Here is a 26,044-nt window from a genome sequence, read left to right as displayed (position 1 = left end):
TCTATTTTGTCTCTTCTCTTTCCCCTCACCTACTAGCCCAAGACAGCAGCTCTCTTCCTGTTAAAAGAGACTTCTTTTCCCCCACTGTCGGAAAGTGCTGCTCAAAGGTGATCATTTGAATGTTGGGTTGGGGGTTTTTATTTTTTATTTTTTTTGCCATTATAAGGGTTGTAGGGTCTTCATAATACACTTTGAGACAAAAACAAATCTAACTGAATTAATCTTAGAGGTTAAAATGATAAGACTTGACAAAAAGTAAGAAAATAAAAACAGAACAAAACACTTAAAAAGTATTTTTTTAATTGGAGGGATTATTACTGACCTTCCAACATATTTCACATTATATCTTAATACAATACACATTAAGCACCATGTTTTTTTCTTATTTTTTTTACATGTTATGTACATTTTTTTAAAACGTTTTTTTTCAGTAAGCTTATCTTGGTAAACATGAAAACATTCACTGTCACATATTAAAAATCATCCATGCATTTACAGGCTGGTATTTTCCCACCACAACGTCATATATTTCACATTAGAATAACATTTGTTAGTTAGCACACTGACATCTGCAGAATACTGTGAGTATGTGTGGCATATAATATATATTAAGAAACAATAAAAGGATGTGGATGTGCTAGTGTGTTAGCTGGTACTCAACAGTGAAGGTGTCTAATTACTGACATCCAAAAGTTGTTACTTGTGCCTCACTAGTTTTCCTGGAATGTGTCGAGTTTAGACACAAACAGAAGACATTCACATGTATTGCCATTGAGCTGCCGAGATATTGCAAATTTCGATTTTGCACTATTATGATATGTTTTTGTTTTTTAGTTTGTTTTACATCAGAATAACAGTAAAATGAATTAACACAGGCACTTAATAATCCAAACCCGTCACTTGGCATACATAAGATACACGATACACAAGTGAAACACACAGGTCTGCCCTGAAATCTGTTACAGTTCAGGGGACAAATACACATCTGGTGTTACTGCACAACTGGGAGTCGTTATTCTCTGCAGTTGAGAAAAGTGGAAGGGAAGAAGGCTCCTTCACCGTCGCTTCCTAACGAGCCGCATGGGCTGTCCTCTTCGCAGCTCATGTCCTCACAGGAGTCCTCGCTATGAGACAAGACAGCATTAATACTCAATGCTTCCTTTGTTTAATCGTTACAACCCTACTTACAGTCATTTTGAATGGGATTTAAGCAAAGTCCCACTCGAAACAGCACCAGCACCGTTATTTTTTATAGCATTTTCCAAATTGACTTTGATTTCATTGGTTACTGCTGGATAAAATCTTAATCTTGAACAGAATCTGTTATATCTGATAGAAAAACACCTAGAAGCTTTCCTGATTTGACCTAAAATAAGGTTTTAAACAAGCAGCAACCTCTGCAGCAGAAAAACTGCAGTGCCTCTCGTGGCTACGTGAAGCTGATGGTGGAATTAAGGGTGTGGCTGCTTCACATAATAGGACAGTGTCCCATCACAAGCAGCTTTAGCTAATCGCTCTGCCTCACTTTGGGTAATGTGACTCAGTGAAGTGGAGTCTTCACTGTTCAATTTTAGTGAGTGATGTTCTACGTTTTGATGCATGCTCAGCCAGTCAGATAAAGCAATCCCAGAAAGTTGAATCTGTTCACCTGGACACGGCGTCAGAAAAAATTACGTCCAGATGAACAGAATCAACTTTCTGGGACTGATGTTTTATCATATTTGTAGGTGACCTTCTACTAATAATAAGATTTTTGGGTGTGTGTTTCTGTCTACAGTTTGTAGATGTAGCTTCCCTGCTAGTGTGCGCAAAAAACATTAAAAAATGAATAAAGGATAAAACATAATTGACATAGCGAATGCCAAAACCCTTAGAATTCAGGTTCAAAATGCATAGTCCTAACTCACAGAGTAAAGTTAGTCTTTGTATTTATTTTCCTCTGGAAGTTTCTACATTTCTACCACCATCTGAGCCACGCCTCACTCTTTTAATGTCTCTGGTTTTGGTTTAGTAGTGAAATCAACTAAGGGAATAATGAGTCCAGAGTTCTATTAATGCTAACCATAACCTAACTGAAAGTTAATTGAGAATAATTTTGTCTTCAGCACATATTTAACCAATCATTTTTACAATTCTGCTGTAAAATTGGAACTTGAAAAATGACGTTTTGACTTTTCTTAAGCCATTTGTACACAGCGGTTCTGCAGGCTCTAACCTGCTGGATCTTGAAAAAACAAAACAAAACACACACGCAAAATATGCATGTCAGTACTAATATGTGAAGGACAAATTTGTGTTATCTGAATGCAGCTTTACAAAACCTCCTACAAAGTAAATACAATAAGCATGTATGGAGGCTAGGTGGAAAAATAAAAGGCAAATCTATTTTTTCACCTGCTGATCCATCTTATCATCACTTTTTAATACAGTTGCATCCATAGAGCACATATCTCTTTTTTAGGGCATGTTTTATTGTGAGAATTGTGTGTCAAATTATGTACACTAGAGAGAGTCGATATGCAGGACAGAGGATCAAAGGATAAACATAGCAGTCTAACATAAACTGTATCCTAGTATAAAGTCTGTGCGATGTTAGATTGCACTGATATGAGAAGAGATCGGCTAAAACTCCTAAGCGTTTATTGCTATCGACTGTGGTGTTTCCTGTAGCTACCTCTTCAAAACCACTGCATTCCATTAATGTGAATGCATTTGCTGTGTGCTACACATGAGCTGTGGAAAATATTCTGACCTGATTTTACCATAATTATCCCATTTAGTTTCCCAAGAAGCCCAGCACACCCGAGAAATCATTATAACACAAAGAAAGTAGAAAAGATTAACTATTAACCTCTCGCTTTCATCCCAGCTTTTCTCGGGAATAGTTGGCAGACCGGGCACACTGAAGTGACTAGTTTGGAGATTCTGAGCCGTCCTCCTTGACACGATCCAAACAAGCTTTTTGTTGTCTGGTTTGTTGCATTCGCTCGAGCGGTACTCCACCATGCACTTGGCCACATGTTCCTTCCAGTGGAGTAGCTCACTGTCACTGATCTGAAGAGAAGAAGAAAAACAGGAAACATCTGAGAGGTTACAAATAGGAATGGCCTTAAAATATATATATTTTTAACAGTTTTCCCATGCACTCTACATGCATTTGGCCAGGCAACAATAAGTAATTTTACACATTTTACAGTCTCCGTGGGATTACACCGGCCAAACTGCAAAGTTTTCTGAACACAATTATCTTTAAAAAATATAACAGGCTACGTTTACACACCAGATACAGGTGCTTCATCTGGGCGAGTAACATTTACTCTTGACTTTTGTTTATAAGTTAGACTTTTAGGTTAGACTGGATTTTTAAGGGTTTTAAAAGCATATTAGTGGTCACCATGTCTGCTGCGAAACATTGAGAGGGGGCACTGTATTATCTGTGCACTCTTACTCATTTTTTATTTATAGAAATCGTAAATATTAATAAACAACCATAACCAGTAACCCACAACCAACTCTCTTTAGCTCTTTTCTGATGCTAAAAATGACACATTGACAAGATTACACTGCCAAGAGGCCTGCTAGATAATGGTAGTTATTTAGCCAGGTAGCATAACAGCAGATGTGTATAGTATATATGCCAAAATACCAAAGATTAAGGGAGAAACTTTGTCTGCTGCTTGTAAATTTTTCAGTTTTAATCAAAATTAGACTTGTTTTGCAGTCATGTCTCGTCGCACCGTTTCTGTTTGGACTTTCATGCTGAGTGGGGTGAGACAGCTCCTCCAAACACAGGGATAGGTGAAACAAAGACAACATGTTTTTGGCTGGAGACAGAAAAGTTGGTGCCAAACGGGTTGGAAGAAAATAGCTTCAAATCCTCATTTCACAGCTGTGATAAGACTACAGTGAAACTGCCAAAACATTAAAAACCACAACATCAGGGATGTGGAAGCGCATCTGGCTCTATCACAATTCCCGAGTTACTGCCCATTGAAAGAAAAAGAAAGAAAGAAAAGAATTACAAATGTGACCTTGACCTTGGGCAAAAGTTGGGTGAAGACGCATTAGGTGATAATTATGTGCAAGGCTGATTAAATAATGACCAATATTGTAGCAGGAGTCGCAATTCTTGTGAATTGTGAACAGATGCATGGATGGATGACGGACTCCTGACTCATAAGTACATTAAACCTTCAGCTCGATGAGCTAAAATATCATCATACAATTTTTGATAATACCCTTGTTACTAATATATTATGATGGAATAATACTGACTGTTTGAAAGAGGATTTAGCTGCCGCACCCTATTCTCTTCATACCTTTACATGTCTTTGGAACTGCTGGACAGTCTTCAACAACATGACTGACTGGAGGGCTTCAAACTCCTGAGCAATGAGGGCCAGCGCCAGCACGGATGGCTGTGAAGAGGAACAGGTTAATTAGTCCTGATACTCCAAACTAATGCTGCTATGCTGTAAAAGTGTCACCTTGCTTACTTTTGCTTTAGAGAAAACAAGCCGGCATAAGCAGGCTTTTAGCTGGGCTTCCAGTCTCCCAATGCTTGGGATCTCCTCCCTTAAAATATAGAGGGAATCCTAATGTGATCTGCTAGTACAAGCCTCAGTCAGCAGTAACTATTTGACCAGCTCCAATCAGTCTGGAGCAGCATTAGCAACAAGAAAAAGTAAATACAAAAATTTTTTACCTTCCAGCAGACAGGGATGTGAAGGCTGAGTAGTAGAGGTGTAGAAAGGTTAAGGCTGTCACTGCTTTGGGCTCCACACTGAGCTTCTCTGAGATGATCTTCTCCATACGACACAGGTCTGACACGGTGAACTTGCTTTGGCTGATGCGAATAAGCTCATGAGTGGATGAGACATTGCTTTCCTCCTCAACCATTTTGGCAGCAATGTGAAGACAGCAAACTCCAATACAGGGCAAATGCTTAGGCTGCACCTATCATCAACAGAAATGAGCCAAAATCCAATTAATCAAAGTCAAAGGAGACTAAAGGACATTAAACATGCACAGTTGCAGTCTTGGTGTTTAACTTGGAATTCTTACTTTCATAATGGTGAGAAATCTATCAAGTAAATTGACAGCTTGAACAAAAGTTTGGGTGCAGTAGCCAAAGAAGCTGGTCAGGCTCCACAGTTCTTCCACTCTGGTGTCTCTGCATTTTGCAGATACTCCGCTGTGATTCTACAAATGTACCACTATATATTAGAAAGGCATCACTGAAAATAGCAGTCATTTTAGCAAACACATATGCCTGCAAACACAGCTAAAAAAAACTCCACAAAAACAAAAGTAGGTCAGTGGGTTACCTCTGTGGAGGCAGACTCCATCAACTTCAGGCCAGTCTCCCTGGGAAGAAAGTTGTACTCTGTCGCACAGCATGACTTCAACTCTTTCAAGAGCAAACTGTCAACGTCCTGAAGATCCCTCATCTGGAAAACAACACAGTGTAATATTTGTTTATTATTTTCCATTAAAATCCAAGAGACTGTCAAGAGTAACCCTATGTTGACTGTAACTGTTGCCTCCTAAACCACACCTACAGGATGTCCGGTATCCCTACGAAAAAATAAATAAATAAATAAATAATCTGGTATATAACCTGACGATCGTTACAATATTATAAGTGATTTATTAAGTGAATGCATAAAATATGCCGAAGCACAACTACTAAACCACCACCAAATCGAAGTAGATGTAGATATTTGAGCTAAATGACCACTGACCTGAAACTAGGTCACCGGGCTAATCCAAACAGGGAGATGATTTCATATTACAGACGGGGCTGAGTTAATAGAGCTAGGCTATTTCCTTCTTTTGGGTTTTAGAAATTGTGTTTTGAAAAACAAAAATATCAATAATTGCCAAAAAAAACCCAAAACATTCGGGGGGCGTCACCCACACAAAGTACTCCAGTGTAAGCTAACTTAGCTAGCGCTAATCAAGCAGTCGTTTTACCTTGCCCAGGAGCGGAAGGCGTGCAGGATAGTAACAGCTCCGTGACTTCAATTCAGATTTCACTCCTCCATGTTTCCATTTTGATTGCGATGATTGACGGGAAATAACAAAATAAGACCTCGATCACCGTCGAAGAGCGACGACCCCCTCCCCGCCGCCCGTAATAAACAAGCAGCTCCGGACCTGCTGGGGAAAACTACTTTAACCATCATGCATCTCTAGAAACGCAACGTCTTGCCTGTTTGCGTCACAAAGTGGCACAAAAAGGTGCCTGTTGGCGGTAACAGTCGTCGGCAGTACTTATGTTTTGCCTCGTGTTTACGGTCACTTAACCGATAAACTTATAGTTCACCGGTTCTGACTTTCACATACAAGTCTGTCATTATATTTTAACGGTTACACTCAAAGACCGCTCAACTACGTCGGCCAAATTAGCTACGGATTAGTGATGGCTCTTGTGGCACGGCTCCCAAAGAAGAGCTGGCTCTTTTGGCTCCCAATGGCTCTTAATATATTACCATCTGTAGCCTCATATTTTATCTTTATTTGGCAAATATGATGGGAGTTGGCTCTTCCGATTAGAGCCGACGCTTTTGCGCATGACACGTCACTACCACCGATGCTGTTTCCATGGTGATGAAACTGCACGCTCTAGCAACTTGTTAGCAGTTGTCATTTGCAGGTTCTTGTAAATGTCTTAATCAATGACTTGACATAAAAATGAGATGTCTTCCACGGGGTCCCAGCCCTCTGAGCCCCAGAGCTATAGGCTTTCCATCAATAGTGGCACTGACGGTTTACGATACCATTCCGCAGCGAAAGATAGAACAGCAACAGCGGCAGGAACTGGAACCGCTGGTAAGCTAAGTAAGCAAAGTATTGCCTGTTAGTATGCTAAACTTTGTTTCAGTAACTTGGACGGTTCCTATTTACTTTATAGATCCCCATGATGGCCCTCTTCGGTTGAGATTCAACAGTGTGACACTGGAGGAGCTGAGGTAAGGTTCCTCACCCAAACGTAACAGCTTTTGCACTGAAAAAATGACGCGCTCTACGTTTTTTGTCCCAACGATGCTAAAGGACAGACCCAATGAAAGATAAACATTAAAAAAGAACTTAGACTTCCTTCTTTCATTCTATTGCACTGTATTGTCAAGATTATATATGTCCTGTCTCACAGTGATACTGAAAGGTAGTTCATGCATGTGCCACTCTTGGATGGACTGTTATAATTCCTATTAATCCGGCTGTTCTAAAATCTCCCTGAAAAAGCATCCAAATCATCAAATCGTCATCCAAGTCACAGCAGCAAGAGTATTAACAGGGACTGGAAAGAGAGATCGCATTTGTCCCGTGTTGGCTCCGTGTTGAAGCCAAAATTGAATATCTTAGAGACCTCATAGTACCATATTATCCTAACAGAGCACTTCATTGTAAGACTGCCCTGTCAGGCTTACTTGTGGTTCACTGTGCTTTAAGTAAAGTGGGAGGCAGAGCCTTCAGCTATCCTCTCCTGTGGAACCAGGTCCTGGTTTTGATGCATGGCTGTCTTCCTCACAGCTTTAACGATTAGGCTTAAAACATTCTGTTTTGATCAAAGAAAATAAATCAGGCTTTTCTGCAGTGGGTACTATTAGTAAACAAATCACTGTGTGAGTTAGTCTAAGCCTTAGCTTCTATGTATTGACAGTGATGAGCTTGATCGCCGCACCAAAGAAACCCAAAGACTACAAGAAGAGGTGGAAAATGCAACTAAGGTGGTTCTGGAGAGATTTGGCGGCAGCTGTAGGTCACCTGGACAAAGCTGCCATGATATTAAACCTCATACCTGTAAGTACAAGTGTTTTCACACATCTTGTTTATGCCGCTCTAACTTGCATGCATACACAGATATGAAGGGAAAGAATTCAACATAAACAAACACCCTATCTTAACAGTGACAGTGTACGCTCTGAGTGTTTTAAACATCTGTTGCTGTTTTGGCAGATGACTCTCCTGGAGATTCCTCCCTTCTTCCAACCCACCAGCAGGCAGTGACTCAGCCTTTGGTCTTTGGTCTGGATATTTTAAACCAGGAAGTAGCCCAAAGGGACATCAGCTCTCCTGGAAAGCAGGTGTTAGAAAATGCAATGGATGACTGCCTTCAGCAGCTGTCAGACTTGCAGCTCAACAAAGTTCATATTTTATTGCAGCCATTAATCTTATGTAATAGTTTGGTCATGTGTGATGTTAATAGCAGAGGAGGGTAGTGCACTCTCTGCATTATGTATCTTTTATGTTTCATCTCCCCAAACACAGACAGTTAATCAAGCTGAACAAGAAACATGCTGTCCTCAGAAAGCCATCACAAACCTGAAAACTGAGCTGCATAAAGTCCAGATGGAGAATGATGCCCTGTCTGACCTGAGGTGAAAACACAGATACAGTTCTACATATATAAAATAAAATGCCTGAATCACTTTGACCCACAAATCTTTTGATTTGTAGATTAAAGGATTCGAGGAAACACGTTGATCAGATGGAAAAGATGCTGTGCTTGTTGGAAGAGCTTCAGAAACTCAAAAGGTCGAGGGACAAGAAGCTGCAGGAGATGGAGAATGAGGCAGTCGCGCTTAATAGGAAAGTTGAAACATTGGAGGAGACCATAAAGGAGGTGTATCATACATTGGATGGGAAACAATCTGAGCACTCAGTCACCGGCACTAAACACGAGAATCGCAAAACGCAGCAATTTATTCCTAATAAGGCAAATGTGGATCTCAATGACAAGCTACAGGGGAGGCCTTTTTTGGTAAGTGATAGCATTCAGTAGAGTACAATAATGGGTGTATTTTGCAAAAAAATATGACTCTCATGATTTTTTTCTTTCTGTTTCATATCAGTCAGAAGAACAGATGGGGAACAAGGAATACAGTGGAGCAATTGAACAAGAAAGGTATATCATTTTCCTAACTAATCAGTGAATTCTGTCATTTACAGAATGTCAACAACTGCCCATCACAGATTCTTAGAGCTGGGTTTGTCAAACCTGTTGTATAAAAGCTAAAGATCTTCCATTCACTCACACAAAATACAAAGTAAAGCAGCAAATTTACATGATAAATTATCAGAATGTTTGTGTGTGATTTTTGCCATAATTTGTGTCACTTTTGAAGAATATTTATAGTATAAATACCAACTTCAGTGTAGCAGTTGTTTTTTTCTTTTTCAATGGAGCAGGTGGTTTAAGTTATTCTGTTGAAAATATGCTCAAACATAATGATTGTCATCTTCTTGTCAGAAACAAAATTGAGAAATTCTTGCCTTTAGTGATTAACAAACTCTTTACTGAATCATAGCTATTCTTTTTATTACTTCTCTTTAGTTCTTGTGTGCCATCAAAGAAACAAAGTAAACTTAAAAAGTTGCCGTGCCCTACCTTAACCGTGTAAATAAACCCTGTGCAAAATGTGTCAACTTAGACTGGAACACCTCATTTCAACTCTTGGCCAGGAGATGGCGATGTTGACTGACATACTGAGCTCATCAAAAGACAACAGCTTCAACTTGTGTGCCAAAGTGGAATTGCTCAAGTAAGTGGCTGTCAAAAAATGTCTTCTTTTTATTATTCATCAGGTAGTTTGCAGTGCAGTGATAACTCCCTGCTGGTTTCTGTATTACGGTAAACCTGTCAGACAATATGACAGTATTCACTCACAATTTGTATACCCAGAAAACTCACCGTGAGACCGCCCTCACTGCACGAGTATCAGGCCAGAGAATTGGAGTCAACCTTTTCCAGCCTTAAAGATAAGGTAAAGATGATGTTGAAAAGATGAAGTTATTAAGTCAGGCAGATATAAATTCACTTCTCTGAACTGTGCTGCTTGGATGTGGAGAAGCAGCACCAGTAAATGGCCAGTATGTGTCTTTTTTATGTGTTTATGTTTGCGTATGTGTTTTGTCATGTTGTAGGTTTGTGGTCTGGAGCAGCAGCTAAGTGAGGCTCAGACGCAGCTCTTGAGTGCTCAGCAAGAAAAAGACAAATCATTGCAACAGGCAATGGAACTTCATTCTCAGCTTAAACAACATAAGGTGTGGTACCACAGTCTTGCTTCTGTGCATAAACTGTTATGTCGGTGTATTAAAGTACAGTGGTTATGCTGGATTAAACTTTGTGTCAAGTTTAGGTAAAATTATGTAATTTATTTAATCTGCTTGTGAAACGTCTTTAGATGTAGGTGGGAGTGGTCAAAGACAATGAGCAAAACCAGAAGGAGGCTTTTTATAAATGGATGGGTTTTAAGGTTACTAAGGCAGTATAAACTGAGCCTGTACCACCCCTCTTGTAATAAATAATATTTTCATACTGTTCTTATGTACTGCACCGCCATCTATACAATAGGGCAAAAAATTCCTTTATAGCAACTGAAGTTTGAACATCCTGACTGATCAGGTCTTTCTGTAATGCCAACACTAGAAGGCTGGAGTTCATTGTTGCTGTGAGGCAATATGTAAAAAACAATGGTAAATGGCCTGTATTTGTATAGCGCTTTTTTACTAGTCCCCCCTAGGGACCCCAAACCGCTTTACACACCCAGTCGCACACACTGGTGGAGGCAAGCTATAGTTGTAGCCACAGGTGCCCTGGGGCAGACTGACAGAAGCGAGGCTGCCATATCGCGCCAACACCAGTAGGCAGTAGGTGAAGTGTCTTGCCCAAGGACACAACGACCGAGACTGTCCGAGTCGGGGCTCGAACCAGCAACCTTCTGATTACAAGGCAAACTCCCAACTCTTGAGCCACGATGTAATTTGCATGTAACTGGGTATGCAAATTACAAAGCAACAACACTATCCAAGAGGCCTGGGGATTTTTCTGTCTTAAAGTTAGCCTTTGGGCATTAACTAAGGATGGAAGCATGATTTCTTTCTTTTTATCATTGAGGTAATGAGCCTGTGTTACCTCAGTTAAAAGAAGTCTTTGTATTTTCCTGTTATTTGATAAATAAAATGTGTTGCCAAAGGCTGTGGAAAGGACATACAGTGTTTTCTCTGGTGATTTTTCAGTCACCCAAACAAGCTATTTAGGCATACACTGATCATACACTGGGCAACTGCTGTCTCCCGCTTGGCATTAGTGTTGTGTAACGAATAAAGTTTTTTCCCACATGCCATCTAAAGACACAAAAGCTAATTGGACTCAGTAGTTGTCATTTCCAGTTGGCCACTTATCCCATGTGGATTCAACAAGGTTGCTGTTAATTTTGGCCTCATGATTTACTATACTCACAATCTTATTATGTAAGGAGCAGTTCGCAACGTTCAGAGAGGGTTGCTTTAATGTGTAAAATTCCAAAAGATTATAATTTTTGCCCATTCCAGTGCAGGCAACTCACTGTGCTTCCTGCTTTATCCAGAGGTGCTGTGACCAGCAGCAGTGTGAGCTCCAGGAGGGATTAAAGGTCCTTCGAGGGCAGCTGAAGGTGACTAAGGAGCAGCTTCACCAAGCTGGGGAGGAGAAAACCCGCCTAGAGGCCCTGCTGGAGCAGAGGGACCACGAGGGAAGGAAATCCCAGGAACTCCTGTGGGAGAAAGACAAAGAATTCCACTTAAAGCAACAAGAAACTCATCAAGTAATACACTTAAGAAAATGTGTTTGTGTCAGGTGCTTTTTTTTCTTTAGAGAGAATATTTTTAATGTTTTTTATTTATTTTTTTGAGGGGGGGGGGGAGATCACCATTTTCAGTGAATTCAGGCTTAAATATTTTTTTAGCATCTTAACAGGTTAAAAGAGGCTCAGAGTCAGTGCCAGACCCTGCAGATAGAACAAGAGACATTGAAGCTGAAGCTGAGTGATAGAGAGAAGACGATAGATCTTCTAAAGTTCCAGATCGAGAGCAGCATCCAGATGACAGTCCAACAAAGCTGCACCATCGACGATCTTCAACAGGAGAACAGCCTCCTCAGCAACCAGCTCAACCAGCACAAGCTGGAGATGCAGCAGCTAAGGGTCAGAAGCAAGTATTAGGTCAAAACACATTTTTCCCTTTCTTTTTCCTGTTGACATGTCCTAATGCCACGTTTTCTCTTTTTTTCTATTTCCATTTGCCGGTAAGGCTGAGGTAGATCGCCATAAGTCACACCTGGCTGCTGTAGAGCATGAGAGACGACAGCTCGAGGCCTCTGTGGCTGAGCAGAGCCAGCGCATCCGGGAGGAGACTCTGGAGAAACAGCAGCTTACCACCCAGCTGGAACTGCGACGTGTGCAGTTAGTCAGCCTTACTAGTGAGTTGAATGTACCCTGTTTCACAATCAGTGAAATAAGGTGACTGGTTAAAGCGTAGTGTGATGAAAGTTTAAAGATGCTGTTCAGCTGATTAATGATGATTCTGTTGACAGTAATGATCAAGTGATCTGTGGTTAACACAAGTCTGCCTTTTTTCTTGTTATTCATTCCCTTTAAAGAAAACTGTGTAATTAACCAAATTGTGGTTTAGGAGAATTGTTACACCCTTACTGTCTGTGACATGCAGTTTGTCTCACACTATGCAATAGAATATCTTAAAAAAGGCTTTACATTTTGTAAGAGAGGCATTCCACTCAGACACTCAGACTTTGAGCATTGTAATCTTGTAATCTTGGTAAGAGTCTGATTCCCAGGGAGAAAAAAAAGAGCTGTTTAAAAACTTCTCTTTGGCAAAAGCCAGCAAATAGATTAAAGTTATTACAGTTGCATTCAGGTGTTAACCAATGAAACTGAATTTAATTTAGATAACGCTCAAAAATACCTTCATAGTAAGCACAGAGAAGTGTTTGAAGTTTTGTGCTTGATTACCTTGAATGATAGACCCTACTGACTTGAGGCTCTGTTCTGTTACTGAGTGGGGAGATGGATAGTTATTTATGTGTTTGTTTGTTTTTAGCTTTCATTTTAAGAGGAATTCCTGTTGAAATTAAATCTCTTTTACCAGGGTGACCTTGTTCCCTTGCCCTCATTACAGTACTAACCTAAGTATCAGTGTCCAGGTTAAAATAGACATGTCTGAAATGTGCTGCAGAGAATAGTAAGCTGGCAAAGTACATTTTTACTATATTCAGGGTTTTCCTGCACATATCAATGACCCTCACTGAAGACGGCTTAATTTTCTCAATTTTAAAACACATTATTTCTTATCAAATGGACAACAACGACAGGAGAATGCAAAACGTTTTGTTAAGTGTAGGAACACTGTGTAAACCCTGTAAGCTAAGCATCCATCTTTGGGCGGTCTGATACCTCTAATCAATAAACTGCTGAAGTCAAGCCTTCCATTTACCAGGAATTACTGTGTAGACCATGGAGGTGTTTCTCGAAAAACTTTAGCTCTCCTGGCTTTTAGTCTAATCAAATTATCTTCTCGTCCTGCTGTGTTAAGAAAGCAAAGAATTATGTTTGGTATGTTTACACTGTTAACCAAGCCCTTCTGTTGTGGTGTGTGTTTGCTTATGTGTTACCGTCTATTTCTCTCTCTGGACGTAACACGTGTTTGTCCGGGCACAATTTCAGAGGAGCACAAGGAGCTGCAACGGCTGCACAGCTGTAAGAACGAGGAGCATGAGGGTGTGGTGCTGAATCTTCAGAGTCAGATAAGGAACGCCCACGATGAGCTAGATCAGATCCAGAGCACCTTGGGGACCCTCAAAGGGGCTGACAGACATGGTTTGATCAATGTTTATAATTTAAAATGCAACTTAATTTAAAAGTCTTCATGAACAAATAAAAGTCTGAAGAACTGCTTGTGATTTTCATAAATATTTGGTCAGGTGTACAGATTACAGTGAAGTACTTTCACGTTAGCGACCTTTAGTATCACAGAGACATTTTGCATTTCAGAGAACAAAAAATTTAATATTAGTGAAAATTATTCAATTCACTTTCTGACCTCCTGTGCTTCATTTCAGTCTGAGAGATGTAATCTGTAATTCCCTACCCTGTAATCCACCCTAAAGAAGAGCTCTGTGATTATTTATATTGCCATCTTTCTGTCCCATGGGTTTGACTCCACTTCAGGCCTCCAGGTAGCCTTGGACATGCAGAAGGAGATCACTGCCAGGAGAGAGCAGGTGGACTCGATGCAGAGCAAAATTCAACATCTGGAGGAGAAAGTGGAGAAGCTGCATCACGTGAGCTTTTACCATGTTAACTTTTGACAAGTTAGCTCTTGATGACTTAGCAGTCAAAATGTCTTAATTAGTAGTCTTCAAATATGCAAATATTGTTGTTGTTGTTGTTGCTTTTTTGGCAGTTAATTTTTCATACTTTTTTTCTTTACATTCATCTGAAGTGAGATAGGCATTTACTCCATGTTCTCTTCTTGTCCAGGAGAAAGATTACCAGAACTTGGAGACCGAGCGTCAGCTCCAGGAACTAACCTTTGTCAGGGAGGAGAAGAGACAACTTGCTAACGAGCTGGAGGTGCTTCGCTCCAAAGATCAGCAGTTAACAGATAGGATCAGTGAGCTGGAGGCAATCCTTCACAAGGTGGCATTCATTTACACTTCATTTTAGTCATGAGACAATTTTTGACACCTGCAATTTTTAGAAGCGTGAATATGTTGGTGACTGCCTGAAACATGCAGAGGTTTGAGTGTAAGCAGTGTGCGGTGAAGAATAAATGTTTTAAAATACACTTTCTCCTCAGTTTGTAACTGTTTTCTTTTTTTAACAGTTTCCTTTTTTTTTCTTTTGCTGACACTGTTCAATAAAATCATAAAATGCTCTTTACTCTTCTAACTATGGTCTACACTTGACTGGACCATTGTAACACCTTGATTCTTTTCTTTTCGGCCATCCTGATGTAGATTTGTTGCTGTGCTTGTGATCATTGTCCTGTTCCGTGACACAGTTACGGCCAAGCTTCAGCTGACACATATATGACCACATATTTGATTTTAGAATACTTTAACATACGGAGGAGTTCATGGTCGACTTAATGACTACAGGTCCCATGGCTGCAAAACAAGCCAAGGATTTCATCCCTTTGACACTTGGCATGAAGTATTTAAGCTGATAATGCTCTGTTTGGTTTTGTGGCTGTGCATTATGGCCAAATGTTTCCACTTTGACTTTGAAGAACATCGTTCTAGACGTCCTGTGGTTTGTTCAGATTTCACTTAAGCTGTGTTGCCTGTTCTTTTTAAAGAGAGGAAGCTTTCTCCTGAAAACCCTTCCAAACAAGCCATACTTGTTCAGCTTTCTTCTATAGTCATGCACCTGAAGATTTAACATGCTAACTGGCCTGTAGAGTTGGAGAGGTAGCTTTTGGGTTTTTTCCTATTTCTCTGAGCAATGTGCAGTCTGATCTTGCTGGGGTATCCATTCATGGGATGATTTTGGCATTGTGTTAATTAAACAACTGAATGTTCCAGACCAAACTGCCAAAATTCTGGTTTTATACAGGTGTTCAAGTCTGATGATTAGAAAATCCAGTGCATTTTGATTAGTAGCACCTGGCTGCTGACTCTTATGGAAGCAGTACATAATCTGCCCCATTTACATGATGGGCCCACATGCTTCTGTTAATGTTCATTATCCTTTTTAAATAAAAATAAATTAAAAGATTCTACAATTGGTAGCATCATACTTTCCTGTTTCCCAAATAATTATTGTGTTCCTTTTGAATTAAAAGTTCAAAATTTTATAGAGACAAGTATAAAAAGGAACTTTGTCAGTCCTTGTGTATCTCTAAACCTCCTCACATCAGATTCTCCACAAGCCTAGGAACTTTTAAAACTGCTCTTAAAACTCACCTCTTCTCATTGGCTTTTAGCAAGGTTTAACTTACTGTATTAACTTATTGTTTTATCAGTGAGGTGTTTTATGTACTTGTGTTTTATTGTATTTTATATTTGTATTTTATTGTACAGCACTTTGGTCAGCCTTGGTTGTTTTTAAATGTGCTTTATAAATAAACTTGACTTGACTTGACTTGACTCTGTTTGTGTCCCAGTGTGACCGCATTTTCTTTTTGTATTTCAAAAGATGTCGGAGAGCTTTGCAAACTGTCAGGATTTTATCCAGCTGCGGGAGCAGGAATATTTCCGCTTAAAACTCCAGCATGCCCTCCACTTGAAGGTAAAGCTGTTCTACATAATTAGTAGGACAGAGCTTTTTTATAAGCAAGAATATGCTGTATTCTATGTCTGTGTATAGAAAAAAAAACACAATAAGTGCTCAATGCTAAGGTTCTCAGCTGTGTGTTAGGCTAGGCTATCATTTTTAAATATTGCACATCTTTCAGTGGGAGACATGACCACATTTGTTTTCTGTAGGAGCTCCAAGGTCAAAATCTGCACACAGCTCTGAAAGTATGTCCACCTGATCTGGACTCCCTGATCCCATCTGCACACACTGCTCCACCTTCCTCCCAGCATGCCTTCAACGCCCAGATCAAGGTACGGTGAGAAACTCCCTATATCTCGCCTATCCCTCCTGCTTTCAGTCTGTCAAGTGCTTGTGTGAATCATTTTATTTGGCTGTACAGACACGAGACATCTGCTCAGCCTTTGAATTGCATTCCTGGAGCTGGGAAAGAAAACAGACTGTAAATAATTTCAACACAGCGATGAAATGCTATTTGTGTTGGACTGCTGAGACAGTTTTATGTGTTTTTATTGATTTAATTCAGATAAAAGAAGACTGTCCCATATATTTTGATTTCACTGTTAATGAACATTTTAATAAATATTTTACCAAATATCACTTCATTTACATTGTCATGCACATCTTTTTGGCTGCTGAAGTCAAGGAGGCAGCTGGAGAGCCCCACTTGTGAGCTCAGATCTCTTGACAAAATCCTGCGGGGAGGGATTTTGGAGAACCCTGGACCACACACTGATAACAGCACCACTGGCAGCAGCTTCCACAGGAGGAGGTCTGCACCAGAGAGAGTACACAGAACCGCATTGTACGTCTGGCTCAGTTCCCACACACCGCAAGCATTAGCTTTATTCTTAGGCCGACTTAGGTCACATATGAAAATCATGTGATATTTCTAAGTGAGCAAGAAATCATAGATGAGCCCTACGTGGTGAGTGATTTCACTGACCACACAGTTTCAAAGTCTATGTTGTAATGTAAAATGTAAATGTAAAAATTTGCCTTTTATCATTCCAACGCTTGTATGTACCCAAATTTCTGCTCTACTCTCATACGCTCTTGTTATATCTCACTTTACCTATATTGTAATATTTCTTTTGTCTGTGACGCAGAACTGATGATGGTAATACTGGCTACAAACTGAGGAGAAATACCTTCAGCAGGTAGGGAAAGTGCCCTTTGTTTTTGTTTTTCTAAATATTTTGCATGAATTTGTGAGTGTGACTTGCCCTAAGGCTGTCAGATGATCACACCATATAGCCATGTGACCTGTTACCTCTCATGTAAGGCACCACAGTGTGCTACAGGCCTGTAAAGCGATGTAATGAATCTCTGTTTGCACACACACTGTGTACAGCGAGCTATGTTTCCTGAAGACAGCTGAACCAGATGAGAAAATAATCAAGTCCTTCAGTCAGAGTGAGTTTCATAAGCAGTTTTTATTTAATATATCTAATTTCGTATTACTCTTTTTAGAAGCATTAATTTATTTTATTTTAATTTAATTTTAGACCTGCAACAGTTCCTTGTCACTATTAATTGGTCTTGGTCGTTGTTTGGTTAAATACGCAGGTTTTTTTTAAGTTGCTGAACAAGAAAATCATCAAGAAAATATTTAATAGATAGTTTAATAGATAACTCTAGATAATGCAAGATAGAGCAGTTTAATAAAATAAGATTTGGTTTAAATCTGTAACAGACACTCTGCTTTTTAGGCAATTTTATATTGATACCAGAGACTGCAGTGAGGGATACTTCCTCACCACCGCTACTCTCACTGGGTCGCAGGTCACCAGTCCACTCTCTCCTGACCTCTGACCCAAACAACTAACAGAGACACGCCAAAATGCTTCTGAACCTCTCTTCTTTTATCAGTAAGTTCTTAAAGTTCTTAATGATCACAACTGAGCAAAACTGAGGTCATTCAGACAGTAGTCAGGAACAAACCAAACTGATTTGGAGACTTTTACTTTGAAAACTGTTTGCTGCTGTTGATGATAGTTACATTTACTTTTACAGTTACATTGTTTTAAAAAACATGTTACAAGCATTGTTCACTCTACATCGATAACATGACAGGAGTCACCTGTTTATACAGATTGAGTCATTTATAGTTTATTCTTTTACTGGAGAGATCAAAGCAACCATTTCAGAGTCTTTGAATGTGTAGGAAAGGCTGAATAACATCAACAAGAAGAGTCATGTATTTAAAGTTAAGTCAGTAACAGATGAAAAGACTTTTAGGTGTGACAGCAGCTGAAATCCAGTTCTGCGTTAAAGGCTATTACACTCGTCCTTTAGCGTCTCACAGCATCTCACGCTTAACATTCCATTGAGTTTCTGATTGATCATAATCTGTCAAATATCATACCTTTATGTTTTTTTTCTTTTTTGTCTTACAGATGCCTCATTTTTCAAAGGTCACAAGAATGAACTCCGACAGCAGAAGGTTTTGAAAAAACAAGAATTTCACTCACATGTACTGTACCAGTGTACCTCCACATGTGATGTGACAATAAAAGTGATGTGATTTGATTGATTTGAAAAAACAATCAGCTGTATTATCATGTTTAAATAAAGTGCTTGAAAAATGTAAAGTCTGTTAATAATTATTTTATTCATAGCATAGATTTATAATAAATTTATAATAAAAGCTGTGATTCAAGTAGTTGGGACACATGCTGCCCATACAGTACATCTAGTACAGTTCCAGCTGCTTTTAGGGACTCTGGAAATCTTCTACCATCCTTTGTTTATAAGCACTACTTAAGTATCCATATTTCCTTTATATGATAACAAATATACACACCTCTTGTTATTGATCTTTATCTTACTCTTCAAAAAAAGGAGATTCTTTGGAAATAAAGTCATACTTAAACACCCTTGTCCTTTGTATCCTCTGAAGCTTTTTCCATATACAAACGATGTGGACCTACCACACAGAGGTCTTTAAATCCAAATATTTTGTATCCTCTTCACTCTTGATGGTTTGTGTTACTTGCCATAACACCAGCTGTTTGTTACGTTAGACGGGAAAGGACGATGGGTTTTCTTGAGATTTGTGCCAGATCCAAGTCCCCATTCTATCTCTTGTTTACATTTTAGTTCAGCTACTTGGACCTGTTGCCAGACTCTTGAATTTGTTTATTTTTGCAAGTAACTGTTTTTTTTCCTCCCCAAATAAAAGATATCAAAATTAATATTTCACTTATATTTGTGATCTGTACTGAATTTTGTTCTTGCTTTGGAAATATGAATAGCCTTCCTGGTTGGGATTTTATACAAAACCTGAGAAGTTGCTGTGTGCTTGAATGGGCACAATTGGTGGCAAACAGACTTGAAGGAGGAGCACCATCAGAAGCATTTATCCTGCAAAAGTCAAACATAAGCATCATGTCATTATAAGAATATATTAGTTCTTTTGTAACTTCTGCGAAACAGTAATGTGCTCTCTTGTTAGTTTGTTATCTCAAACTGAAAAGTTTGAGATAACAAACTTGTTACCAGGAAGGCAGACTATCTCCTGAAAACTATACTTTGATGTCCTTAATTGTGTTCAGTTGTTTTACTGAGACCAACTGGTCTCTCTTGATACCCTTTATATGTGTTTTTTTTTTATTATATAGAAGGGTTTCTTGGAGTTGGATTTTGGACATTACTAAAACAGGCAGGTATTTCTAAGCTGCGTGTGTACCTACATTTTAAGTTTGGCTGTTTCCTGTTTTGACCTCCTCCTCTGCGAGGTCTTCTGAAGGTGCAGGAAGTGCAGAGGCATTGCTTACGCTCAAATCTGGGTCCAAAACAGCCACCACCCGATTAAATAACTAGAGAACAATAAGACCATGTAAATATGTTTTAACACAGTGTGAAGGTATTTGCCTTCATTCAGGCATCATTTATCTGCCTAACCCGAAGCTATGTCATTCTGGCATAGAGGAGCTTACTTCAGGAGTCAGGTGATCCTTATAGTGAGGGTACATAGCCAGAGGGTGCTGCTTGAGTTTGTCCTCTACAGAAGCGACATACGTACTGCGAATCTGCTTCTGGATCATCTGCTTTGAGAAGCAGGCATGCTCTTTAGAGATGCTCTTTCTAGGCTTTTGACTGGAGTTGTGCTGTTCAGTCCCCGGGAAAATAAGAGGTGAGACTCCTGTGTAGACCCCAGGTGTCATTGATGAGCAGAGACTGGTGTTTGTGAAACGCCAACACCTGATAGATGACAGCTTGTTATCCGGGGCTTTAAGATACTTTGCTTGCAACCTTTCCCTGTACCTGGGGATTTAGAGAAACGTAAAAACTTTGTGAAACAACATGAATACAACCCAGTAAAAGCGAATTTGTGTTGTTCAGAGAAACAAAATCAGATATATCAAAGCAGACACTCATTGTGTATTTCCTGCTGAACAACACAGATATTTTTCTAGAAGCTGTTTTTCATATTCTGTTAAGAAGAAGATTGAAAATGTGCCCTTTATATATATATCACAACAGCAGTTGTGACAGAAGTGTTTGCCCCTTTCCTATTTTTTTGTATGTTTGTCACAATTAAATGTTTCAGATCATCGAATTTAAATATTGGACAAAGATAGCACAAGTAAACACAAAATGCAGTTTCTAAATCAAGGTGTTTATCATTAACCTCCTAGGACCTGGCGTCCACATAGGTGAACATCACATTTTGGGTTGTCTAGAACAAAATACTAAATTTTGCTCTACAAGGGCCTGATATCCACTTACAAGGACATTATACTGCCACTGTCCTATCGAAATTTAAAGCGAATGTCCTCATATGTGGATCTTATTTTTCTCAGAAACAAAAATCAGGTAAAGAAAAAAATCATGTAACTCTTTGTTTTGCAAAGAGAAATTAAAAATGCGTGCCATGAAAGAGTACGTGTCTTAGTGATTGCATAAACATAAAGCATAAAGGCTTGTCTCAGTTTTACCAGAAAACATCTTGATGCTCTGTGGACTGGCAAGAGAAAAGTTGAACTTTTTGGGAGGTGTGTGTCCCGTTACATCTGGTGTAAAACTAACATGGCATCTGGAGCTGTTAAGCTGCCTCGGGACCTGGAAGACTTGATATAGTAAATTGAACCATGAATTCTGCCGTCTACCAAACATCCTGAAGGAGAATGTCCAGCCATCTCTTCGTGACCTGAAGCTGAAGTTCACTTGGGTTCTGCTGCAGGACAATGATCCAAAATACACCAGCAAGTCCATCTCTGAATGACTTAAGACTTTGGAGTGGCCTATTCAAAGTCCTGACCTGAATGCAACTGAGATACTGTGGCATGACCTTAAAAAGGCGGTTCATGCTTGAAAACCCTCCATCATGGCTGAATTACAACAATTCTGCAGAGATAAGTGGGCCAAAATTCCTTCTCAGTGCTGAAAAAGACTCTTTCACAGTTGTTGCTGCTAAGTTGGCCCAACCAGTTATTAGATTTAGGGGCCATGTAGGTTTAGATATTGTTTTCTCCCTTAAAACTGTCATTCAGAAATTGAATATTGTGTTTACTTGTGTTGTCTTTGTCTGATATTTAAATATTTTTGATAATTAGAAACATTTTTGTGTGACAAACATACAAAAAATAGGACATCAATAAGGGGTCAGTGATGGTGGAGAGGAAGACGTTCATTTTAACAGGAAGAAACATCAAGCAGAAGGAGGAAGTGAATGGACAGACACAATGTACAAAACACTCTCATAGTTTATGAGAGAATGCTGTAGTGGGAGTGGAGAATAAAAGACATGCAGTGAATTATGGGAAATCTCCCAGCAGTCTGACTGTATAGAAGCCTAACTAAGGCATGGTTCAGACTCACCTAATCTAGCCCTACCTATAAGCTTTAAAAAAACTAAAAGTAGATAGCGTCTGTCTCCTGATCATAGACAGATAGCTCGTTCCACAGGAGAGGAGCGTGGCAAGTGAAGGCTCTGCCTCCCATTCTACTTTTAGGAGCTTTTCTAAAGTTTGGTCATGTGAAGTCTTTAATATGTCATGGAGCCTGGTCCTTCAGGAATCAAACTTTTTTTTAAATTAAAGTGTCTCTTCATATAAGCAGACACTTTTTGTGTATTTGAAAAGGTAACATGCTTCTGCTTCACATACTTGCACTCTGTTCTCTGAGTTGTCTTTATATTTACCTCTGCCAGCTAGACACTTACGTAGTCTGTACTAACTCCCATGTCCTTCTTTATCTGCTCAAATGATAAAATGGTTTATATTTTAAAAAGGCTTGATAGTTTATTTATTTATTTAATTATTATTATTTTTTGCTGGAATGGAATTCAACACAATGTTCTTGTGTTTAGACTTTTTGATACTGCAAAAACATTCCCCTACATGAACACCCTTATCTGTCTTTCCGAACTTTTGGCAGTAGCAATATCATATTTTGTAGCATAGCGCAGTTTAAAGCAAGTTCAAGTTTCAGATTCTTACTGAGGGAAATTGGAGTAGTCTGGTGTATGACTTTTTCCAGTTTCAGATATATTATGCTACTGTCACGGCTGGGCAGCAGTCGTGTGGTGGAATGAAAGAGGACCCAAGATGCAGATGGCAGTGGAGATGCAGGTGGAGATTTATTTACAGTGAAAAACCCAAGGTGAGGGCAGAACTAAACATAAACCTAAACTGGTGAAACTAACACAAACAGAGGACACAAAGCGAGGCACAGAGAGACACGGCGATATACCAAAATGATGCAGAGAAATGCAGACGATGCGCCGAGGAGCACAGGCAGACACGCAGTATAAATACACACATCAGGTAATCAGGAAATGGCACACAGGAGGGGACACAGCTGGAACTAATGGGCATAACAAGACACAACCCTACAAAGTAAAACAGGAAACTCAGACTGTTTCACAATACCAACTCGGGGACACGAACAGAACACAGAGGAAGGACACAGGTAGGGATGATAGAAACACTAAACACACAACTCAAACCATAAGAACAAATACAAAACAGCAGGAACTGGAAAATAATAACAATAAACTCAAAACACTGGGTCAACGACCCAGGACCATGACAGCTACAGTCTGCAAAGAAAGCAATGTTTGCTTCTGGTAGTGTGACCTTTATAAGCTTTCCAAGGGTATTATTAGTTGTATGACAACTGTATTCATCACCTTTGTTAACTAAGAGTCTCCTTGGTTGTTCAGATCTTTATGAAAAATTCAGGTGAGGAGTGTCCGAGTTAATGTGCCATAACATTTGCGTGATGTCTACAGAGACAATATATGCGAAAATCTATCAACAAAGACGGTGTTAGTATATCTTGTTGGAGATTAAAAATCTTATTTTGGGACATAGCCAGCAAACTTTTCAAGCGCTCTCTATCTAACTTGACTTGTGAGACACTACATACAGACTTACATCCACATGACCACTGAAATTAAAGCTCATATAAAATGATAAATGCCAGAAGTTGCTTTATGGATGCTAAGTTGTAAAACTCAAGATTTAACCCTTAGAAAATGAATGGCCTCCTGCTTAAGTGTGCTTTGTTTTATGAAATTATTCACTTTAATCTGGTAATTTCACATCAGTCTTTTGCTTAATTGAATACATAATCTCTTATGTAGCACTTTTCTACTCTGCTTAAGCACGTTCTACAACATGTCTCGTTCACCCATTCACGCACTTTTTTAAAGTTCAAGCAAGTGGTTTCTAAGCAGAAAGAGACATAATGGATTACGGAAAAACTGAGCCAGCATAGTGGTGTTTTTAATAACAACAAATCGAAATTTAGCATTTATGTTAGGAAGTAACTTGATGTGTCCACATGTGGCATTCAGTACAGATAATTAATTATATAATCTAATAACTCACAATATTGCCATAAAATCAATTTTCCCTGGTTAAAAAATGTATTGTTTATTTATTAATTCTTGTGGCATGCCAGCATTTAATCCTTTTACCCGCTTAAGAACAGTGGCATTATATTTTGTTATTTGTGTTTCTCTAGTTCGCTTAGATTACCTGCAGACTGGTGTTGTCTTATTATTTATTCTGTACTGTGTTCTTAATCTCAGAGATATTGAAATTCTTAACCAGGGTAAAGCGTCCAGCTGTGTCACCTCTCTCTCAGCAGCATAATGGCATACATCAACCCCGCCCCCCCACTTCCATGCACATCTCTCATCCTTTAGAATATAAATAAAGATATAAATAAAGCAGCTCAGTGACAATTTTAAATAGCACTCTTTCCATGTGTGCGGTGATATAGAGTACCATGTTTGTCTTCTCTAGTCCTGCCTCTCCCTTTTCCTCTTCCTCATCTGAATTCTATGTATTTCTCAAGTCTCCTCATCCCTGCCCTCATACTTGTTCAGGTCAGGTGGGCAAACACAGGAAGTAGGTCTAAGAGGCAGCATCAGTGATGGTGGACAATATGTGGACATCATATTTTGGGTTGTCTAGACCACTTACAAGGACCGTATACTGCCACTGTTCTATCAAAATTTAAAACGAATGTCATCATATGTGGATCTAATTTTTCTCAGATACAAAAATCAGGTTAAAAAAGAATCTGGTAATTCTTTGTTTTACATTCATCAGGTCCCAATCAACCCAAATAGCAAAGAGAAATTAGGAGGTTAAACCACTGCAATGGTCTGAAAAGTATCTGAAGTAAGTATTAGAAATGCACACATAAAATACTGCCAATAATACAACTAGGAAAAATGCTCTTAGAAGCAAATTGTCCGTCAGGCATAGAAGCAAAATATGAGTAGGAAATTAGTATTTTATGTAACTGTCCTATTGTAGCCATTTTATAATATTATATTTTATTGTTGAACCTATGTGAGATGGAGTTAAATTCATTAGATAAGCCCTTATGTTACTTATACAGTGTTTTATAAGCAAAAGGTTACTCAGCATATAAATTAACTGGAACATGCAGGCCTGCTGCACTGCAATACAACATTAGCATAAAGCTGAAATAATTTTACTTGTAGATGAGTAAATGCATTTATTGCTGTTTGCCAGAAATAAACCAGTCTGAAAGGGGATATTATGTGTATTAGTGCGATTTCTATTTACAAGTAACATTAGTTAACACTATTACATTACAAGTACATCTTTTTAGACAGTGTAATGACACTTCTCTTAGCAGTGGTTAAAAAGGGCGAATGCAAATATTTTCTATGTAAATAAAAGAAAAAGTACAGTAAAAAAAAATGTTTAAGTGACTTACCAAGGAAAAACTGGTTGTTTGGTTTTAGACTCCATCTTCGTAAATATTATCTGTTAATTAGTTTTGGAAAACCCCACGAAAAACAAGCGTTACGTTTGCTGACTCGTGACGTCCGACGGCGGTTTGTTACTCAGTAACTATGGTAACAGCGGAAGCGCAAAAACTATAGTTAATTTGCTAAAACTGCTAATTTTCATATGAAAGGAACACAGGTTAAAATAACTTTTGCTTTCATTATGTTTCCACTACGTCACATTTAAGGTGTACGGCAAACAAGTACCGACGAGTACTTGTTTATTTTACCGCCAAATCCAAAGACCCAACCTATGTGTTTAATTTGCAGTGAGCGTGTTGCGGTGTTCAAAGGGAGGAGATCACAACTTTGTTCCCCAGTAGCAGGTAAAAAAAAGATAAAAATCAGAAACACTTGAATCACATTCTGGACAACAGCTTTATGGCCAATGTCTGCTTTCTGAACGACAGAAATAATAACTGAATAACCTAAATGTTTTACTACAGAGCCAAAACTGTCATTAACACTGTGTACATTTAAAGTTAACCTTCTTTTCGACTGTGTTGAGCACAGGGTGTATTTTCCGACACTCCGCAAATGCATCTCATCACCGGCCCAAGCCGTGGATGTGATGACTGATTTTATAGCGAAGTTGAAAGAGAAGCTTTCTGGTCGGTTACATGGACTCGCTCTACCCATAGAGGTGATGCGTTCTGCCAGA

At 39.1% G+C, this 26,044-nt stretch overlaps 3 protein-coding genes across 8 annotated transcripts; 1 reads left to right on the top strand and 2 right to left on the bottom strand.

Moving 5' to 3' along the window:
• Positions 1-283: 283 nt before the first annotated feature.
• LOC102783398 (cyclin-G2-like) lies at positions 284-6,510 on the bottom strand. Of its 2 annotated transcripts, none has more exons than XM_006790046.3 (8): positions 5,977-6,510; positions 5,328-5,450; positions 5,065-5,202; positions 4,706-4,956; positions 4,497-4,575; positions 4,320-4,418; positions 2,852-3,054; positions 284-1,124 (listed from the first exon to the last, which is right to left on the bottom strand). In XM_006790046.3, exons 2-8 carry the CDS (start codon positions 5,448-5,450, stop codon positions 1,013-1,015), a joined length of 1,005 nt encoding a protein of 334 aa, XP_006790109.1. In that variant the 5' UTR covers positions 5,977-6,510; the 3' UTR covers positions 284-1,012. The 2 variants fall into 2 exon arrangements, with proteins under 2 accessions (XP_006790109.1, XP_087705434.1); XM_087849308.1 differs by lacking the exon at positions 5,977-6,510 and adding an exon at positions 5,745-5,836.
• Positions 6,006-19,073, top strand: LOC102783879 (uncharacterized). 2 transcript variants are annotated; one of them, XM_006790049.3, is made up of 23 exons: positions 6,006-6,834; positions 6,917-6,974; positions 7,667-7,806; positions 7,963-8,090; positions 8,275-8,384; positions 8,464-8,767; positions 8,859-8,911; positions 9,438-9,548; positions 9,689-9,770; positions 9,931-10,050; positions 11,376-11,591; positions 11,844-11,969; positions 12,076-12,244; positions 13,506-13,658; positions 14,010-14,122; positions 14,322-14,480; positions 15,981-16,073; positions 16,271-16,393; positions 16,742-16,905; positions 17,210-17,260; positions 17,455-17,516; positions 17,813-17,971; positions 18,500-19,073. In XM_006790049.3, the coding sequence occupies exons 1-22, from the start codon at positions 6,702-6,704 to the stop codon at positions 17,926-17,928; spliced, it is 2,784 nt and encodes a 927-aa protein (XP_006790112.2). In that variant the 5' UTR covers positions 6,006-6,701; the 3' UTR covers positions 17,929-17,971; positions 18,500-19,073. The 2 variants fall into 2 exon arrangements, with proteins under 2 accessions (XP_006790112.2, XP_006790111.2); XM_006790048.3 differs by having other exon boundaries at positions 6,007-6,834; positions 11,733-11,969; positions 18,500-19,072.
• Positions 11,383-25,467, bottom strand: fam47e (family with sequence similarity 47 member E). 4 transcript variants are annotated; one of them, XR_015719860.1, is made up of 5 exons: positions 25,311-25,467; positions 20,042-20,369; positions 19,796-19,921; positions 19,386-19,466; positions 11,383-11,540 (listed from the first exon to the last, which is right to left on the bottom strand). XR_015719860.1 is itself a non-coding variant. In XM_035907303.1 (4 exons), the coding sequence occupies exons 1-3, from the start codon at positions 25,343-25,345 to the stop codon at positions 19,799-19,801; spliced, it is 486 nt and encodes a 161-aa protein (XP_035763196.1). In that variant the 5' UTR covers positions 25,346-25,467; the 3' UTR covers positions 18,696-19,466; positions 19,796-19,798. The 4 variants fall into 4 exon arrangements, 1 of the variants encoding a protein (XP_035763196.1); XR_004843606.1 differs by lacking the exon at positions 11,383-11,540 and adding an exon at positions 14,070-14,092; XR_004843607.2 differs by lacking the exon at positions 11,383-11,540 and adding an exon at positions 16,650-16,874.
• Between the last annotated feature and the right edge of the window lie 577 nt (positions 25,468-26,044).

The sequence above is a fragment of the Neolamprologus brichardi genome, chromosome 12 (assembly GCF_056152115.1).
Source record: "Neolamprologus brichardi isolate AB-2024 chromosome 12, ASM5615211v1, whole genome shotgun sequence".
Taxonomy (NCBI): domain Eukaryota; kingdom Metazoa; phylum Chordata; class Actinopteri; order Cichliformes; family Cichlidae; genus Neolamprologus; species Neolamprologus brichardi.
The sequence above is the reverse complement of the archived record's forward strand: the minus strand, read 5'-3'. Positions and strand labels throughout refer to the sequence as shown.

What these genes read in the sequence shown, in the direction of transcription:
- LOC102783398 (XM_006790046.3), bottom strand. Translation starts at nt 5,450, where the DNA reads ATGAGGGATCTTCAGGACGTTGACAGTTTGCTCTTGAAAGAGTTGAAG. An exon ending in TGGAGTCTGCCTCCACAGAG is followed by an intron (nt 5,203 to 5,327) that starts GTAACCCACTGA and finishes GTACATTTGTAG; the next exon opens with AATCACAGCGGAGTATCTGC. An exon ending in TTGTTTTCTCTAAAGCAAAA is followed by an intron (nt 4,419 to 4,496) that starts GTAAGCAAGGTG and finishes TCCTCTTCACAG; the next exon opens with CCATCCGTGCTGGCGCTGGC.
- LOC102783879 (XM_006790048.3), top strand. Translation starts at nt 6,702, where the DNA reads ATGTCTTCCACGGGGTCCCAGCCCTCTGAGCCCCAGAGCTATAGGCTT. An exon ending in TACAGGGGAGGCCTTTTTTG is followed by an intron (nt 8,768 to 8,858) that starts GTAAGTGATAGC and finishes GTTTCATATCAG; the next exon opens with TCAGAAGAACAGATGGGGAA. An exon ending in GCCAAAGTGGAATTGCTCAA is followed by an intron (nt 9,549 to 9,688) that starts GTAAGTGGCTGT and finishes TTGTATACCCAG; the next exon opens with AAAACTCACCGTGAGACCGC.
- fam47e (XM_035907303.1), bottom strand. Translation starts at nt 25,345, where the DNA reads ATGGAGTCTAAAACCAAACAACCAGTTTTTCCTTG. An exon ending in AAACAACCAGTTTTTCCTTG is followed by an intron (nt 20,370 to 25,310) that starts GTAAGTCACTTA and finishes CTAAATCCCCAG; the next exon opens with GTACAGGGAAAGGTTGCAAG. An exon ending in AGGATCACCTGACTCCTGAA is followed by an intron (nt 19,922 to 20,041) that starts GTAAGCTCCTCT and finishes ATTGTTCTCTAG; the next exon opens with TTATTTAATCGGGTGGTGGC.